The sequence below is a fragment of the Chaetodon auriga genome, chromosome 4, assembly GCF_051107435.1.
Source record: "Chaetodon auriga isolate fChaAug3 chromosome 4, fChaAug3.hap1, whole genome shotgun sequence".
Taxonomy (NCBI): Eukaryota; Metazoa; Chordata; class Actinopteri; order Chaetodontiformes; family Chaetodontidae; genus Chaetodon; species Chaetodon auriga.
In genome coordinates this window covers 22,750,001-22,766,200 of record NC_135077.1, presented here as the reverse complement: position 1 = coordinate 22,766,200, position 16,200 = coordinate 22,750,001, and the positions used below count along the sequence as shown (strand labels likewise).

General features: G+C 39.5%; 1 protein-coding gene across 1 annotated transcript in view; it reads left to right on the top strand.

Annotated features, from left to right (window-relative positions):
* The first annotated feature begins 34 nt into the window (after nt 1-34).
* Nucleotides 35-16,200, top strand: part of LOC143318844 (integrin alpha-M-like) — a 16,366-nt gene continuing 200 nt past the window's right edge. Inside the window, exons 1-31 of the mRNA XM_076727326.1 lie at nt 35-127; nt 3,929-4,046; nt 4,340-4,434; nt 4,601-4,683; nt 4,777-4,891; nt 5,025-5,155; nt 5,259-5,401; nt 5,529-5,679; nt 6,075-6,210; nt 6,330-6,403; nt 7,401-7,518; nt 7,826-7,968; nt 8,485-8,631; nt 8,722-8,919; nt 9,270-9,400; nt 9,868-10,025; nt 10,120-10,286; nt 11,195-11,311; nt 11,708-11,779; nt 11,862-12,002; nt 13,496-13,594; nt 13,748-13,827; nt 13,952-14,032; nt 14,143-14,218; nt 14,577-14,684; nt 14,783-14,824; nt 14,919-15,044; nt 15,125-15,238; nt 15,332-15,406; nt 15,536-15,646; nt 15,798-16,200. The exon at nt 15,798-16,200 is cut by the window's right edge and continues 200 nt beyond it. Coding sequence (XP_076583441.1) covers nt 79-127; nt 3,929-4,046; nt 4,340-4,434; nt 4,601-4,683; nt 4,777-4,891; nt 5,025-5,155; nt 5,259-5,401; nt 5,529-5,679; nt 6,075-6,210; nt 6,330-6,403; nt 7,401-7,518; nt 7,826-7,968; nt 8,485-8,631; nt 8,722-8,919; nt 9,270-9,400; nt 9,868-10,025; nt 10,120-10,286; nt 11,195-11,311; nt 11,708-11,779; nt 11,862-12,002; nt 13,496-13,594; nt 13,748-13,827; nt 13,952-14,032; nt 14,143-14,218; nt 14,577-14,684; nt 14,783-14,824; nt 14,919-15,044; nt 15,125-15,238; nt 15,332-15,406; nt 15,536-15,646; nt 15,798-16,040 — 3,642 coding nt within the window. The 5' untranslated portion in view covers nt 35-78 and the 3' untranslated portion in view covers nt 16,041-16,200. The remainder of the gene's footprint in view (nt 128-3,928; nt 4,047-4,339; nt 4,435-4,600; nt 4,684-4,776; nt 4,892-5,024; nt 5,156-5,258; nt 5,402-5,528; nt 5,680-6,074; nt 6,211-6,329; nt 6,404-7,400; nt 7,519-7,825; nt 7,969-8,484; nt 8,632-8,721; nt 8,920-9,269; nt 9,401-9,867; nt 10,026-10,119; nt 10,287-11,194; nt 11,312-11,707; nt 11,780-11,861; nt 12,003-13,495; nt 13,595-13,747; nt 13,828-13,951; nt 14,033-14,142; nt 14,219-14,576; nt 14,685-14,782; nt 14,825-14,918; nt 15,045-15,124; nt 15,239-15,331; nt 15,407-15,535; nt 15,647-15,797) is intronic.

The window sequence follows — 16,200 nt, the reverse complement described above, 5'->3', positions numbered from 1 at the left end:
CACACAGGAAGTATTGCACAGACACATGTTTCATGCAACGCCAGTAACACTGTTAAGAAGAGAAAAGTGATGTGAAAGATGGATGGACAGTATCACAGCTTCTTGCTCATCTACCTGGTGACTGTTGGTAAGATCTTATTTTTTGCAGCATATTTCAATAACAACAATATCCATGGAGAAAAGGAAGGAGAGGGATGTTTTATATGTGTGTAGAACGCCGTGATTCTTAGATCAAAAATCACTTGAGGGATATAAAACGAGCAAAAATGACTGGTTTTCGTGTGTTTTTTTACTTGAATGGTCACTATTTATTGCATTCTATTTATTATATTCTATTTCTTAAGTTTCAACACACGGTTTCATTAATTCTTAAGAAACTGCGCGGAGTGCAGAAGCTCAGGAAACCTGTAACGGTAAACCAAGATGAGTGTTTGACCACAAATGCATACCAGGCACAATTCAAGTCAGTCATGCAGCTTCATGTAGTTTCACAGCCTCACGTTAAGACTTTTACAACATTAACGGCAACAGTTTTCACTGTAACTACTTTTTGAACTGGCGAAATGGTGCCAGTAGAAACTGGGAGGTCTGTGGATTATCCATAGTAACCAGGACATTGTTTTTAAGCTAAGCAAACAGCCTTTGAGCTTTTCCAAATGTCCTTTCTTTAGTTTCTTGAGGCAGGGAGAACTTCCATTTGCCTCAATTGTAGCAGATTGGCAGGAAAGGGGTGGATATTTCAAAACACAGAGAACCAAAATCACTGATACAACTAGTCAGTGGTTGAGGAAGTATGGAGATCCTTTAGTCAAATAAAAGGACCTAATACCACACTGTAAAACTACTCCATTACAAGTAAAATTCCTGTATTGAAATGTTACTTAAATAAAAGTATGTAAGTGTAATCAGGAGAAATGCACTTAAAGCACTAAATGCAGAAAAAAAATTATAGTATATCATTAGATTATTAATAGTCATGCATTAATGTAAAAGGAGCATTTTACTAGTGTAGCTGGTTGAGATGGAGCTGAAATGGAAATATATTGGATGAAAATGCAGCTAATGATTATTTTCATTATGGATTAATCTGCTGATTTTTTTTTACAAGTCACTGATTGAGTGGTTTGTAAAAATTCTCAAAATATGCCATCACAATTACCCAGAGACTGACACCTTCACATCGCTTTTTTAATCCAGTCAGCAGTCCAAACCTCAAAATTATTACAAATACATTGAAATGATTCAAATAATTAAAAGAGGAAGCAGCAAATCGTCACATTTGTGAAGCTGGAACCATGAACTATTTTCACATGAAATATAACAATGATTCAAATAACTGCTAATTAATTTGTTCTCAACTGTTTTCAACTGATCAACTAATTGCGTTAGTTGTAGCTGTATATACTCTTGGATGGTGTAATTTATGAAAAGCACATTGTATAAGCTCTTTGCATGTTTTGTATGTAAAAATGAATTTGTAAAACAACTCAAGCTGTCAGATAATTGTAATGAAGTAAGAAGTAAACTTTTTCCTACATTAACTGATTTTTGGCCCACTGGCAGCAGCACAAATGGTCGTAAAAGCTACATTGACATAAAATGATCATTAACATATATGCAAATTGTTATGGTGAACTTTTTACCAAAGTTGCACATCCAGCAAACTGCTGAAGTTGTCTCTGCAGCTGCTAAATACTGCATGACGCTCACCAGCTAGTTGTTTGCATTGTGGTTGGTTGCTGGGCAGCCACAGTGGTGTACAGTCATGAAAGATGTGAGAATGCACCACATGGTACCTGTGTGAGCAGCATTGCATAAGAAGGCAGAAAGGCAAAGAAGAAAAATGCTGAAATGCTCTGCAGAGCTAAAGCAGACTACAAACTGGATTTGTCATTAAAGCTTCGCTCACACTGCAGGCAAATCAGATTTTCAGATCAGAAGTAGAGATCCATTATCTTTCCCTCCAAACAATCGCGCTGTCATGTCACAGTGGAGCACTCCTCCATCGCACCAGACACACTCTGCTAATAGCAGCACGGATATTTGCTCAGCTGCTCTGATGCACTTCAGTTACTCTGGATTGTCCTTGTATGTCGTGCTGTGATTGATGCAAAGACACTTTGAAATCTGGTTTGAGCAGCCAGAGCATCCGGACTAAGATTTGAATCCCATTTATTTCAAGACACCTCCAAATGTGGCTTGGATCCAGTTTGCAAAAATTTGGAGAGGACAGGAGGATTTCAGTGGCTTAATGACGAAAAGCACTTACAGTCAGGTTCAGATAGGCAGATAGGCAGATAGACAGTGTTCCCACTAAAGCTCTGAATCCTCATGGACTTACCTGACTTCACCTGGTAAGTGCTTGTGTGTAAGAGGCTGCAAAGACCCAAAATGGAACAAATAGGTCTGTTAAAGATGACCCAGGCCTGTGCAGAGCTGATCACCGGCGGTCGCTGCACAATGCATATCAGTTAGATTTGTGTCCAACTTGATCTCAGCTTGCTCTGACGTCAAGCACATGTGCACAACAATAATCTCACAAGATCAAGGAGGCCCTAGTTTTTAGAGCCAGGTGCTGCAGCTGCTCTCCAACGATTGCACGACCCAGGGCATGACAGGAAACACCTGGCTGTTGCCTCATCGGAGAGGTGACTGGAAGCATCACGTTCTGTAGAAAGCAATGATCATCATCACAATAATTAACAGTAGATTGTTGGCTTGGCTATTGTTGTGCAATGAAGGTTTAATCTGTTAGCAAGCATATCTAGTCCAGCTCATAATGATGGTAAAAGTAATTATAGCACTTCAGAGATAAGATAAGACTTTATGGATCCCACAGCGGGGACATTCAGTAGAAGATGAAAAGAAGAAAGAAAAAGTCAGAGCAATTTCAAAGTGCCTGCCAGATATACTTAGATACAAATCTAAAATAAAAACTAATAAATAAAGATCATATGAAAGCCTAATTACAACTTGATGATTTGTTGGCAGAGAAGTGGAATATGTTTAGTCCAAGAATTTCAGAAGTTAGAACTTTATAACTTTATAACTATCAAAAGAGTAACAGTAATCATGTGAATCACTGAAGGAAACTTACAGTCTTAGAGTCATAATTGTTGCTTTTGCTACCTGTGTGTTGTCTATAGTTGTGGGAATGTTTGAACTGTTGATTCAGGAGTTCAGTTTCCTAAACTTTGGGACATATGATTTAGAAATGACACTGGCTTTACATACGTTTGCAATACATTTTCAACAAATATGACAGCTGCAGTAAAGCGTAAGAAAATATTCTTCATTCTTGAACGACATCAAAAAGCAAACATCTGCTTCAGCTCATCAGCCATCGGGAGCTCATGCACGATTTCTTCAGCCATAGAGATCCAAACGTAGTCTACAAAATAGAGAAAGGCTACAGGCGGAGGTAACAGGATGTTAATATTTCTGTGACTTCCCGTGTATTCTTTGAAAGCTGTTGGAAACTGTCCAACTTGCAGCTTTTCGTCACCTCCTCCCCACTGATGCCACCTGCTCTCGTACACTTTCTACGTGAGTTGCAGTTCATCTCTGTTAGGAAAGAGACAGCACTTTGCAATGTGTCACGTTACCTTGACGACCCCAAAACATTTTGCATACAATCGCAGGTCTGGGACTTTTTATTTCGCGTTTTTTTACTTTCTTCATGCTCAAGGCACCAAGGCCAGGGATGAGAGGCTGTCAAAAAAATCAATTTTCTCATTTTTGTCAAAACAGCAGCATACACTGACTGTCAGCTTATTGTTCTTGTAGTTGCTGTTTCCATGTTTGTTTGCTGTTTTCTTTTAATGCTTCAGGGCTTCTCCTGGTAAACCATGTTGAAATGTGTTGCCACCTCTTTAAATTAAGGCTTACAAAACTTAAATATGTGGTCTTTTTTTGTCATGAACTGCAGCCATCCGCATCTCTTTGGCTTTCAACGTTGACATGACAAATCCTGATGTCTATGTTGGTGAACAAAAAGATTTCTTTGGATACAAAGTGCTTCAGTACATGTCTGGCACAAACAAAGGGTAAGTTTGCATTTGCAACTTGGTCATTCAGTTGGTATTTAGCATTGTTACAACTGTCAAAATCCTTTTTACTCATAAAGTTGAATTTCTTTCATTTCCATCAGCTATAATGTAGTTACATTAGTGTGGATGAAAGATAATTGCAGGTAACTTCAGCAGCAACATTGTATGGTTTCTCACGTGACAATGCATCCTGTCACTCTGATAACATGATTTTATCAGCAAGTGTTTTCTTGTTGCTAAAACAAAATGTTTCAGATTACTGTTATCGTGGTTGTTGACCTCATCCACAGGGTAATTGTAACTGCACCTCTGCAACTAAATGGATCTGGGGGAATATGCAAACCTGACCAAGCCCAAAACAACATCCACTGCTTCAACCCTAAAGGTATACAAATGCAGTTTTTGAAGGCAACACTGCATGATGAATCCCACTATTAAAAAGTGGAAGAATACAGTTTCCATCAATGCAGAAATATGAATTATAAAAGGGAAACATCCCATAAAGGAACTGAAAAGCTTTTTGAAATACTAATCAAATGCCACTCCTGCAGAAATTTCTCTCACAGGCACAACAATACCAGTCAAGCACCTTGGCCTGTCAATTGCTGAAGACCCCACACACTCCCAATTCACTGTAAGAAAATCACATAGCTCATTAGATTTCTCTGTGACATTTCTTCAAAGTTATTCAAAACAGTTTGATAAGATTTCTCACGTTCTGATTTAGGTTTGTAGTCCAAGTGCAGTCCATGAATGCTACGAGAACTCCTATCTGAACAGTGTGTGCTACAAGTTGACCAATGATCTCCACCAAATCTCCTCTTTCATGCCAGCTTTCCAAGGTAAAAGACATTTAGAGAATGGAAGCGTCTTCCACTCTGTGGTAATCACATCACGTCCCTCTTGCAGTAAAATATTATTCTCAATGTATTTTTCTCCTGACTGAATATTCTTTACAATTGTGTGTTTTTTCAGACTGCACAAAAAAGACAGTGGACCTTGTCTTTCTATTTGATGGATCAGGGAGTATGACCACAACAGAGTTCGACAAAAACAAAAATTTTATAGTGGATATAATGAACAGCCTTAAGAACACATCAATCAAGGTCCCTGCACTAATGCAACATTAAAGTCTTCATAGCATTTATTTGTTAAATTCTACAGAAAAGTGTTAAATGAATACTATACTTTGTTTTCTGCTTTTCTCAGTTCGCAGCAGTTCAGTTTTCTACAGATTACAGGAAAGTATTTGACTTCAATGACTATCAAGATGGTGATGCTCTTGATAAACTATGGAAGGAACCCCATATGAGAACTCTTACCAACACACACAAAGCGCTCACATTTGTGTTGTAAGTTACAGTGATGCAGTACAACCACAAGACTATTAACATTAATGTAACGTTCATTAATTCATACTCACAGATGCAGTTTTGTTTATTCTGAGTCTTACAAATGCTTCTTTTACATTTGTTATAGAGACAAAATCCTAGAAAACCCAGCAGCAGGCGCCTCTCCTGATGCAACTAAAGTTGTGGTACTAATCACAGATGGAGATCCCAGTGACACTGACAGACATGGGATTGTCAAAAGATACGATGACAAAAACGTAATTCGCTTTGTCATTGGGGTAAGCTGTCATGTGATGTAACAGGTCTCATTGTCTGATCTTATTTGTCCGATAGATAGATCAGTTTATTCAGTCATCAGCTGTCATCACATGTGGTATACCTCAGAGATCAATTCTTGGAACTATTCTGTTCACTGCCATGAGGATGATACACAGACATACTACTCAGACAAAAACAAGTGTTCAGACATGTTTTTACCAGCAAATGTTTTGTCTTTAAGTAATACAGTAACAGCTGCGGCCAAGCTCAGCTTTAAATAGTGCAACTTGTACTTGAGTCCAGTTTTGAGTCCAATATTGCACAAACTGTTTATGTTGTATGTATGCTGTGTTTATGTTGCTGACATGAGACTCCTGAGGATCCTTCATAATTTCAAGCAGCGTTCTGGTTTCAGGTCAAAGATGCTAGTCTGGATAAATTTAAAGCCATTGCTTCAGAACCAAAAGACAAAAATGCCTTTAAAATTGAGAACTATGATGGACTCACAGGAGTACTGGAAAACTTTCAAAACAAGATCTTCACAATGGAAGGTGACGTTCAGTTGTTTTTTTTTGCACTCTTTGTATGATAATATTGTTAGAAAATCAGTGTAATCTTCCTGCGGTCCCTCTGCAATAGTAACATGCCATGCTAATTTCTTTCTATTCAGGCTCCAAAGTGGCTCGGGCAGGAGACATGACTAATGAAATGTCTCAGGGTGGATTCAGTGCTGTCTTCTATAAGGTGAGTAAAGACAAAATGTGGACAAAACCAACACATTTTGAAGGTTAGAAATTTGGACCAATACTTTTAGCACTGACACTTGATCTTTCACTGTGGTGTCCATGGTGGAGTTTTACATTAGGAGCTCATCATCCAGGTAAATGAAGTAAATGAAATCAAAAATGAAAATCCATATGAAATCACACATGTATTGGCAGCAAACATACCTTTAGCAGCTACTCTGTCAGAAATGCATGTATGTTTACAGCAGAGTGTAAAGTACTGTTGTAATCTATGCAGGACAGGCGGACATCACCAGTAACAATGAAAATTACTATATAGAAAGGTGATTAGCAAATGCTGTTACACTGAATGGTTATTGAAATAAAAAGATTTAAATCATTTTATTTTACAACAACCAAACCCATGTAACTAGGTAAACCTTGATTCTTACAGCTAGTGGGGCAATAAAAAAAAGTAAGGATTGGCCTGAAAATGTGGCCTAAAACAAAAGGACTGTTTGCTGAAAAAATAAAAAAATCCCCTGTGTCCAACAAGCAGTTTCCCAACAAACTGCCATTAAATCTGGTTTCACCACTTCCCACTTGATCAGCAACTGAAAAGACGATCTACAGTATCAATCTGGAGTGACACTGGGTCATATTTCACAGTAAATCACATAAACACATTTAATCACCCATTAGCTACTGTTAAACAGCTAACGCTTGCATTCGGGCACTTCCCAGCTAACATTACCTTTTGACTGTGCTAAAGCATATGATAGCAAAGCCTCTTCATGCCACACAAAACACTCAATGCTAAAGTGTGCAGAGCACACCTTTGCGTTGGATGTAATCTGTATGAACATGGCACATAAACATGTGCTCCAGTGAACATAATGTCACTTAACATCATTTAAACTGAACATCTCAGAGGTCGGGTGAGGGGGACAGTTAACATTACAGTGCAAGCTTGATTCCATCCTGCTCTAACCAGACCTGCACATTTCTGTTAACAGGATACCTTGGTTCTGGGTTCAGTGGGATCAAACACCTGGCGTGGTTCTCTTGAAGAACGTCAGGAAGAAAAACAAACACAAATTGAGGATCCACTCATGAAAAATGACTCCTACATGGGTACTAAACATGAAGTTACTTAAAATCATTTCAGATTATCTGCTTCTGCACATGAGTTTTTTATTTGGCTGAAGATGTTGTTTTATTTTGTTTTACATGAAGCTTGGCAAAAAACCAAACATACGTCTCAGTAAACTACCTCTATCAGTTTCCAACCTAAATGATGTGTTTAAAACAGCTTTGTATTATAAAAGTAGCAAATCGATAGGAAATGATGTAGGAAAATGCACATCATTTTTGAATCTGAGCACTTCCTCACTGCATGATGTGAGTGACCAATGAGCAGATTGTGACTGATTTGTTGCAGGATACGCTACTTCTGTTGGAGAGAGGAGCAACACTCCTCTGTATTTCAGCGGCGCACCAAGGTTTGAGCACACGGGACAGGTCGTTATTTTCAGACATAATGGAAACAACTGGACCGTAGCCCAAAGACTAAATGGGGACCAGGTTGGTGTCTTGACATTTTTTTTAAAATGTACTTTATCCTACATACTCTAAACAGAAACAATTTTTTGAAGTTTGCCTGAAGGTTGCTAGACTTAACACATATAAACCTCAATCTGCCATTGCAAGTTAATGAAAACCTTGTTGTTATACCACCTTTAAAGTAAGTATGTATAACTTTTCGGACATTTCTCATGAACCATTGTTTGTACTTGAAGAAATAGGACACTGTTCAAGAGGCAAGTGTTCTTTCCTAGAAACCTGTCACGATTACATTTGCTGTACAAGGATTTACAGTTAACCTGCTTCTTGCAACAAGCTCCTGGGCCCTGGTTATATGTTTTGAAGAAACTGATTTCTTTGACTACTTTTATTTGCCTTTAGAGATAGAAAATGCTACATATTGCATCTTCATGAAAATGTGCAAAGGCACGTTATTTCAGTGGTTGCAGAGAGGAAACCAGAGAACTTCCTTGCACTGGCACCATCATCACGAATTATATAAATGTACCTTTTCAGATTGGTTCCTACTTTGGTGCAGAGCTGTGCTCAGTAGATGTCAACTCAGATGGTGACACTGACTTCTTGCTGGTGGGAGCTCCACAATTTTACCATTCTCAGGAGAAGAGTGAAGGCCAGATATACGTCTACACACTGACTGATGAGGTGGGATCAGACCCAGAGTTTGAGCTTTAATCGGGTCACAGGGAGATAGTTAATGCATTTATTTTTCTAAACTTGTGGTCTTGTTTCCAGATGCAACTGAAAAATGAACTGAATGTGACTGCACCATCCATGGGGAGATTTGGCACCGCCATATCCAGTCTTGCAGATCTGAATGGTGATGGACTCCGAGACGTTGCTGTTGGAGCCCCGCTTGAGGATGATTACAGGGGGGCTGTGTACATCTACCTTGGTGACAGACACAGAGGCATCCGCAGCACTTTCAGCCAGGTGAGACAGAGAAAAGCTGACCATGGACCACAATGTCCCTGGGTCGAGTCAGGCAGGTCCCCCACCTTTGTTGCATCTCTCTCCCTCATTTCCTCTCTACTGTCTCTGCGTAACCAGCACATCAGATGCCCCAAAAAATAATAATAGTGCATCACCATCATCATTTTTTTTTTTTTTTTTTTGCCAATACAGCAGTCTAAACCTGTCCTTGAATAAAACTAAAAGATCTTCCTTGGAATGATATGAGTTAGTAATAGTATTTTTCAATCATTTTGGTGTGTACTATCAAAAACCTTTGTCTGTCTGAGGAATCATGCTCTGTTTCAGTTATCAAATCTCTTTTATTCCAGAGAATCATGGGACAGAAAATAAAGCCTGGGCTGAGACTCTTTGGACAGGCCATTGATGGGGACATTGACCTTGGAGAGGACGGACTCCCAGATATTGCAGTTGGATCACAGGGCATGGCTGTTGTCTTACGGTATGGATATTGTGTACATTAATTATGTACAATTGCTGACCTATAGCTGCTCAAAGCCAGACCACATCTCAGTGCTTGCCAACAAAAGAGCTGAACACATTGCCTGAGACTCTACCCAACCAATCCACTCATCATGTACTGTTAATGGTACATGATGAATGTCTGCATGGTGTAACTTATGCTCAAAACCACATAGACTTTATGTTATAGATAATAGAAGTCAGCATAAAAAAAATCTAATAAACAAAGATATGGATTTTTTGACTGAAAATTGACACAAACTCATTTCACAATACAAGTAGAATGTGTAGAATGTTTCCAGAACAGGTGCCACATTTTGTGTAGTTTGAAAACCAGAGAAAACCACGAGTGAAATTGAAGTGAAAGTGTATTGTTTACCTGTAGGATAAAAATGGTGTACAAAGTCTAATAATCCATTTTTAATCATTTTGATGAATGTCTTCCAGGTCCAGGCCCGTCTTTGATGTCACAGCACATCTGTCTTTTCAACCTAAGGAGATAAGCACTGACAAAATCAACTGCCCGGACAACACAGATGAAATTCTACCAATGGTTACCTTGATAGTCCGCTTTGAAATGGAACAGACAACAAAGAGCAAAATAGGTAGGCACCTGATCCAACAATGTGATTCATTAACACCTGCTGATGCTGCACATCCTACCATGTGTTATTTTAACCCTGCTGTATGCCTTTGCAGAGGTGATGAATTCTGGACTAAACATCTCATGGACACTTGATGTAGATCCGATGAGACTCACATATCGAGGTTTCTTCATTCAAACTGACCAGAAAATGAGGAATCTTACTTCTACCTATGCGCTAAGGAACAAAGAGACCCGCTTCAACTACTCCATCTACATGCCGGTATGGAGATTAGTTAATTATACTCACCATCACATACTCTTTAACTATGTGTATATGAGCACCTATCACCTTTCTGTATAAATATTGTCCACGTGTCAGTGTCTCGGCTGGTCAATTCCTAGATTTTTCCATTAATCCGTACGACACACTTTAAATCCAAGACAAGTATGTTGAGTATATTCATTTTCTTTTGTTGGCTGGAATGATTAATGATTGACACTTTGGGCAGGGGTCACTAGAAGGGCTGTCGGTTCAGTCTGGCAGGATAAAGTTCGGTGGGGGAAGTGAAAAGACAACACTTACTACCATTGAGGTGCCCTGCCACATAACACCACTTTGCACCCCAAGAAGCGACAGTCTGAGAGTACAGCTCAGGCCTCCCCCAGTAGTTTCAGCTGGGAGATGTATGTGAGCTGCATTTCACTGGCTCTCTTAGCTTTTTAATCTGATAAATAAAAAATCAACAAAACATCAACAAAAGAAATATTCTTACACCTATTTTCCCTCTTTTCCTTTGTCTTCCCACTCATCCACCAATTATTTTGGCCAAACCAAACTCTGGTTTGGTCAAAATAAACCCTTTATTCAGCAATTTAGGTGTTAAAATCCCTGCTGCTGATGCTGACTTTCCTCTCATTCCTCTTCTGTCTCCATCTGCCCTGTCTTCATTGTCCTAGTTGGAGCTGCTGTAGATCACCCCCGTACTGTAATCTTTGTTGACTCAACAGGAAAACAAATGACACTAATATACTGTACTAATAATAACTGTAATACATTTATTCAGTATTCAGCCTTTAGTCTGAGTGTAATGTTGAAACCAAACTCTTCAAAATGAAAAGTCTGCTGTTTGTCTGTGTGTTTTGAAAATTTCTTCAATATGCAGATGACTCTTCTTTTTTTTCTTGCAGAAATGTGTAAAAGATACACTATCACCCATCAGCATCAAATTAAACTTTGCCCAAGATGACAGTGAGAATGCATCCGTGGTTCTGAATATGGACAGCAAAAAGCAGGCTGTTGTTGAGGTATGTAGGGCAGAAGGCTGCAGGCTGTCAGTGGATTTCACATCCTGACTGATGCTCGTTTTACATGTGCCCATCTCAAATTCTAAGACATTTGTATTTTCATAAAGAAAAGGATCAGTCCCTGTGCTCTCTACTCAGCACAAGCACTGCCAAATGGGATTGTGTTTTATGGATGTGGTGACGACTAAGGATGTAAATTTGTCGTTTTCAACAATGACTGTCCAAGTGACATATTTGTTACAAAGTCAGTATTCAAAGTAGACAAAAAAAAAACCCTATGTATGTATGTATGTATGTATGTATGTATGTGTGTCTGCTGCATTTTAATGGAATCATGTGTCTTTCTTTATTTTCAAGCATGACACGAACACAAAGTTTTTCTTCATTTTTTTACAGGTTCCCTTCGAAAAGCAATGTAGAAAAAATGACACCTGTATTGCTGACCTTGAGGTGGATTTCGACTTCATGTATGTATATATGACAAACACAGCACAGCAACTGTGATATCAACAACTTATGGCCAAATGTAAGAGGTACTCTTTGTCTTAAGACCTCAAAATTATTGGTGGCAGAAGATAACTACTTCAACCTGTCTGTGAAACTGTCCAATCATGGCGATGACTCGTACAACACCAGCCTTTCAATGTACTATCCTTCGGGCCTCTCCTTCTCTAGGATGACTCTTACAGAGGTGAGTTGTTTTTTTTTTAAATCAATCTTTGCAGGTCACTACTGCATATATGAAAAAAGTTGTATAAGCCTTTTGTAGCTTCAGAGGAAGCTGTGCAAAGTCACTTAAGTTAGTGTCAGCAGGGGATGACTACTAGTAGTTTGAGATTAACGTCTGTGGGTGAGGAGTTCAGAAATGACCTTTACCAGACCTCAATTTTGTAATTTAAATTGCAAATTACAGGACCCAAAATGCCACACTGAAAGGACAGCAGACTAAAAAGAGTTTAAAGTTTTAATGATGACTGATAACTGAGTCAGAGAGGATCCAGAACATGGAGAAGACTTGAGGTGAAGTAGGCCAGAGGAGTGTAGATCCAATTCTTTTCAAAGACGCAGACAGACAGGCCATGGACAGAAACAGGTGAAGGCAAGGCACCTGAATACGCACCAAAAGACAAGACTCAGAAAACTGGGGGGTAACTCTCGTTACCACGTGGATGAACCTCCAATTCACCAAATACTGAGTGCAGGGCTGGTGCTTATATACTGTGGCAGCAGGTGAGTCTTGATTGCATGCTTGAAAGCAGCTGCACTCAGGGGAGGAGGAGGCCGAGCACCACCTGTCAGCCACGCCCTGCAGGGAGACACACTCACACCAGACAGACAGGGGAGAGACAGACAGGAGACAGAGGGAGAGGGGAAACACAAGACACACAGGGAAAAAAGTATGGGAAACTGCAGATCCACACAGGTTTTGAGAGAAGAAGAAAACTGAGTGGAATAAAAGGACATATCAGGTTCTCCTTTATCAATTTTGATCCTTCTTCAAACTGTCCATCATGACAGACAATGTTATTGTAGTACAGTGCTAAACCCCAGTTCAGTCACTTCAGCTGCACATGATGGACTTCGCTGTGTTTTGTCCAGTTATGTGCCTTCACAATCATTCCACCAGAAGAGAAAAGGCCTGATCGTTCAGTCTTTGTTGAACTGCCTGTCAGAAAACAACTCGTTTACATGCATTGCTATTCTAATCTGACTGCAATTCCTAAAATACACTGGCGCATCTCTGCACCACTTTTATCTAAGCTGCATGTACACAGATGAGTTTACCGACATTGCCCTTTTTACAAAAACTTTTAAACGTCATGTTACTAATTATGAAAAATTAATAATGTTAACAAATGTGGAACCTCCACTGATGGATAACTCCTGCAAAGTTTTCTCTCACACTTGTGCTCCATCATTTCTGTGCCACTTAAAGAATAGAGGAAACAGAACAGAAAATCCTTGGTGGATCTGAAACCCCTGCAGGATGTGGGGGGTGTCAGAGGCAGGAGTGTTTTTAGTCACATCAAGCTCTGAGAACCAGTGCTGTTTGAATTCTCACTCTTTAAACTTACCGGAAGTAAGCTCACTGTTCACTGCCACAGCGTTTGATTCAAAGTAAAAGCTTTTATTTTCAGGAGGTGTCAGTTCACACGTGTTGGTGTGTGTTTTTTCTTAAAACAGGCAACGAGACCAGTGCTCCACAGCTGTCATGATCTAGACGGAGTCCTCGACAAAACTGTGTGTGGTGTCAGCCTTCCTGTGTATCGCAGCAAATCAGCCGTGAGTCAGAACTGCACCCAGCCACCCTCACAGAGCGGAAGTGAACTCTCAGAGATGAAAAACTGTCAAAAACTGTCTGAACTTTTGACATTTACAACCGTGATAACTTCCCTAATCATCTTTCACAATTGTTTTTTTTTTTTTTCTGTGAAGGCAACATTTACAACATCTTTCCACATAATGACTGAACATGAGTGGAATGACACTGTTTCGATAACCGTCACTGGAAAAAGGTACAGGCCTTCTCATGCAATCTGACGCACAGCCAAACATTTTCTCTGTATGATTAAAATATTATGTATTATCATTACATATTTCATGTTTGATATTCACAAGAAATGCTTTTTACATCCTTAGCGATAACGCAAACTCCACCAGGACTAATTCCCTGACCAAAACCATCCCAGTGCAGTTTGAAATTAAAATGGCAGTAGCAGTGTAAGTGGCACGACTCACATGAATAGTGTTTTGGATCTGTAGTCCTTGTATGTAATTAATAATCATGCCACAGCTGCTTGCATATTGTGATCATCCTGTTTTCTTTACAGGAGAGAAGACACCACAACCTATCTGAACTTTACAACTGAGGACGCTGCACCAAAAAAACTAGTTGCTATATATCAGGTGAGGCAGTAAGTTATTATGCAGTAACAAGTGGTTGACTGGTAGTGTGCAGCACACAAGTGTAATGAGTTGTGTTTTATGGGGGGGGGGGCGCGGTCGTATGAACTAAAGGAATGAATTAACTCGAAATGGAATATCCTCACTACTATGTGGGAATATATGATATGAATCTGGAGCTAGCAGACATTTAGCTTAGCTTAGCATTAAGACTGGAAGAAAAAGGGAGCTAGCGAGCCTTAGGTGTTCATCACTGAGCTTAAGAGATGCTGGTAGGCTGATTTTGCCACCATTTGTCAATTTTTCCCCGAATGTTGTATCGTTCTTTTAAAATGGGCTCACTCTCTCTCACTGCTCACAGATAGATAATCCTGGTCTGAAAGCTTTTCCTGTCAATGTGTCCCTGTTCTTCCCAACGAAACTGGAACATGATTTTGAAATGGAGAACTATCAAGTTTCTGTCGACCAGGTAACTCGGCGACTGCACTACTTCTAATCGCTTATACTGCTGCTGTGTGTCGAATTACAAATCTTTAATGCTTACCAATTACTTTGTCTTTTTTTAAGAACAAAACTCAATGCACAGGCGTCACTGACTTTCAGTCTGAAGTGAGTAAAACATATTTAGTATCAAAATATTCTAAGTGAAGAGTTCATGATATGACAAATCCCTTTAATAAAATGGCCTGTTGCTGTGTTACAGTACTGCTCACCAGGAAAACACTGCAAAGTCATCATGTGTGACAGTTTCCTCCTGGAGAAAGAATCAGCCACTCAGTTTACATTGTCAGGAAATGTACAATTTAGGGATCTTAAACAGCACGCAGCGGTATGTAGCAACAACACACAAATTGACGGGTGACGCACCATTGAAAGAGGTGAATATATCATTGTGTTCTTGCTTTGCAGAATATAGCCTTTCTTAAAGGTTATACTGGAGACAGTATGGAGATCAAATTTAAAAGCTTTATACATGTAAAGTATGACAAGCAACGATATGTGCTGGATCCTCATAAACAAGAGGTATGTTGACATGTGAGCACGATAATGCCATTTCAAAGATATTGCTCAAAATGTTTTTCACTATACCTAATGGATCATATTTATCACCCACAGAATAAAGGTGGTTTCGAACAGGAGAGGTCTGCTGAACCTTTCCTGTGGAAAGACAACGATCCAACAATGAAACGGGTACATTCAGTCTCCACATGAACAACCAAAACTATTTTATCTTCAAGAAATTTTAGATCCTCATTCACATATATATTCATTCATATACACATAAGCTAAACACAAAACTGTTCTTTTTTCTGCCAACAGACTGAAGTTCGGGTTGAGATCATAATACACCCAAATCAACTGCAAATCATTGTAACTGGAGCTACAGTGGGACTCTTACTCCTGATCATAATCACAGTCATCATGTGGAAGGTGAGTGACAATTTCCAAATTGTCAAAGTTTCATTGCAAACCAGAGCTCTTGCTTGAATATTACTAACTGAATTAAAGATGCTTTTCCGTCGTGAAATGGGTTTCCGTGGTGTTTGATCCAATGATTTTTTTTTTCTCTGTCTGTCACAAGATGGGATGCTTTAAGAGGAAAACAATTGAGGATTATGAAAACCAAGCGAGAAGAGCTTCTCTTTCGGCTGGCACCCCTACGGAGTTAACCCCTGCCCTCAAACATCGGTCACCGAGCCAATCAGAAGGTGATGGTAAATCGGACCAACCTTCAGAGGAAAAAATACTTGATGATGGTGAGGCAAACATCACCACTCCACCGCTTGAAAAGAGGAGGAGCTGGATGGACACCATGAATTGTTGATAGTAGAGTTCGGCATTTTTGTCGAGTACGAGCATGATACGAATATAACTGATCAACATCTGGGCTCGTGCTGAAGGAAAATCCTCATTGGGTAACTGACTGTCTTCACGCTCTGTGATTCGCCAGTCACACACAGCGCCCGCCCCTCCCTACACAGACA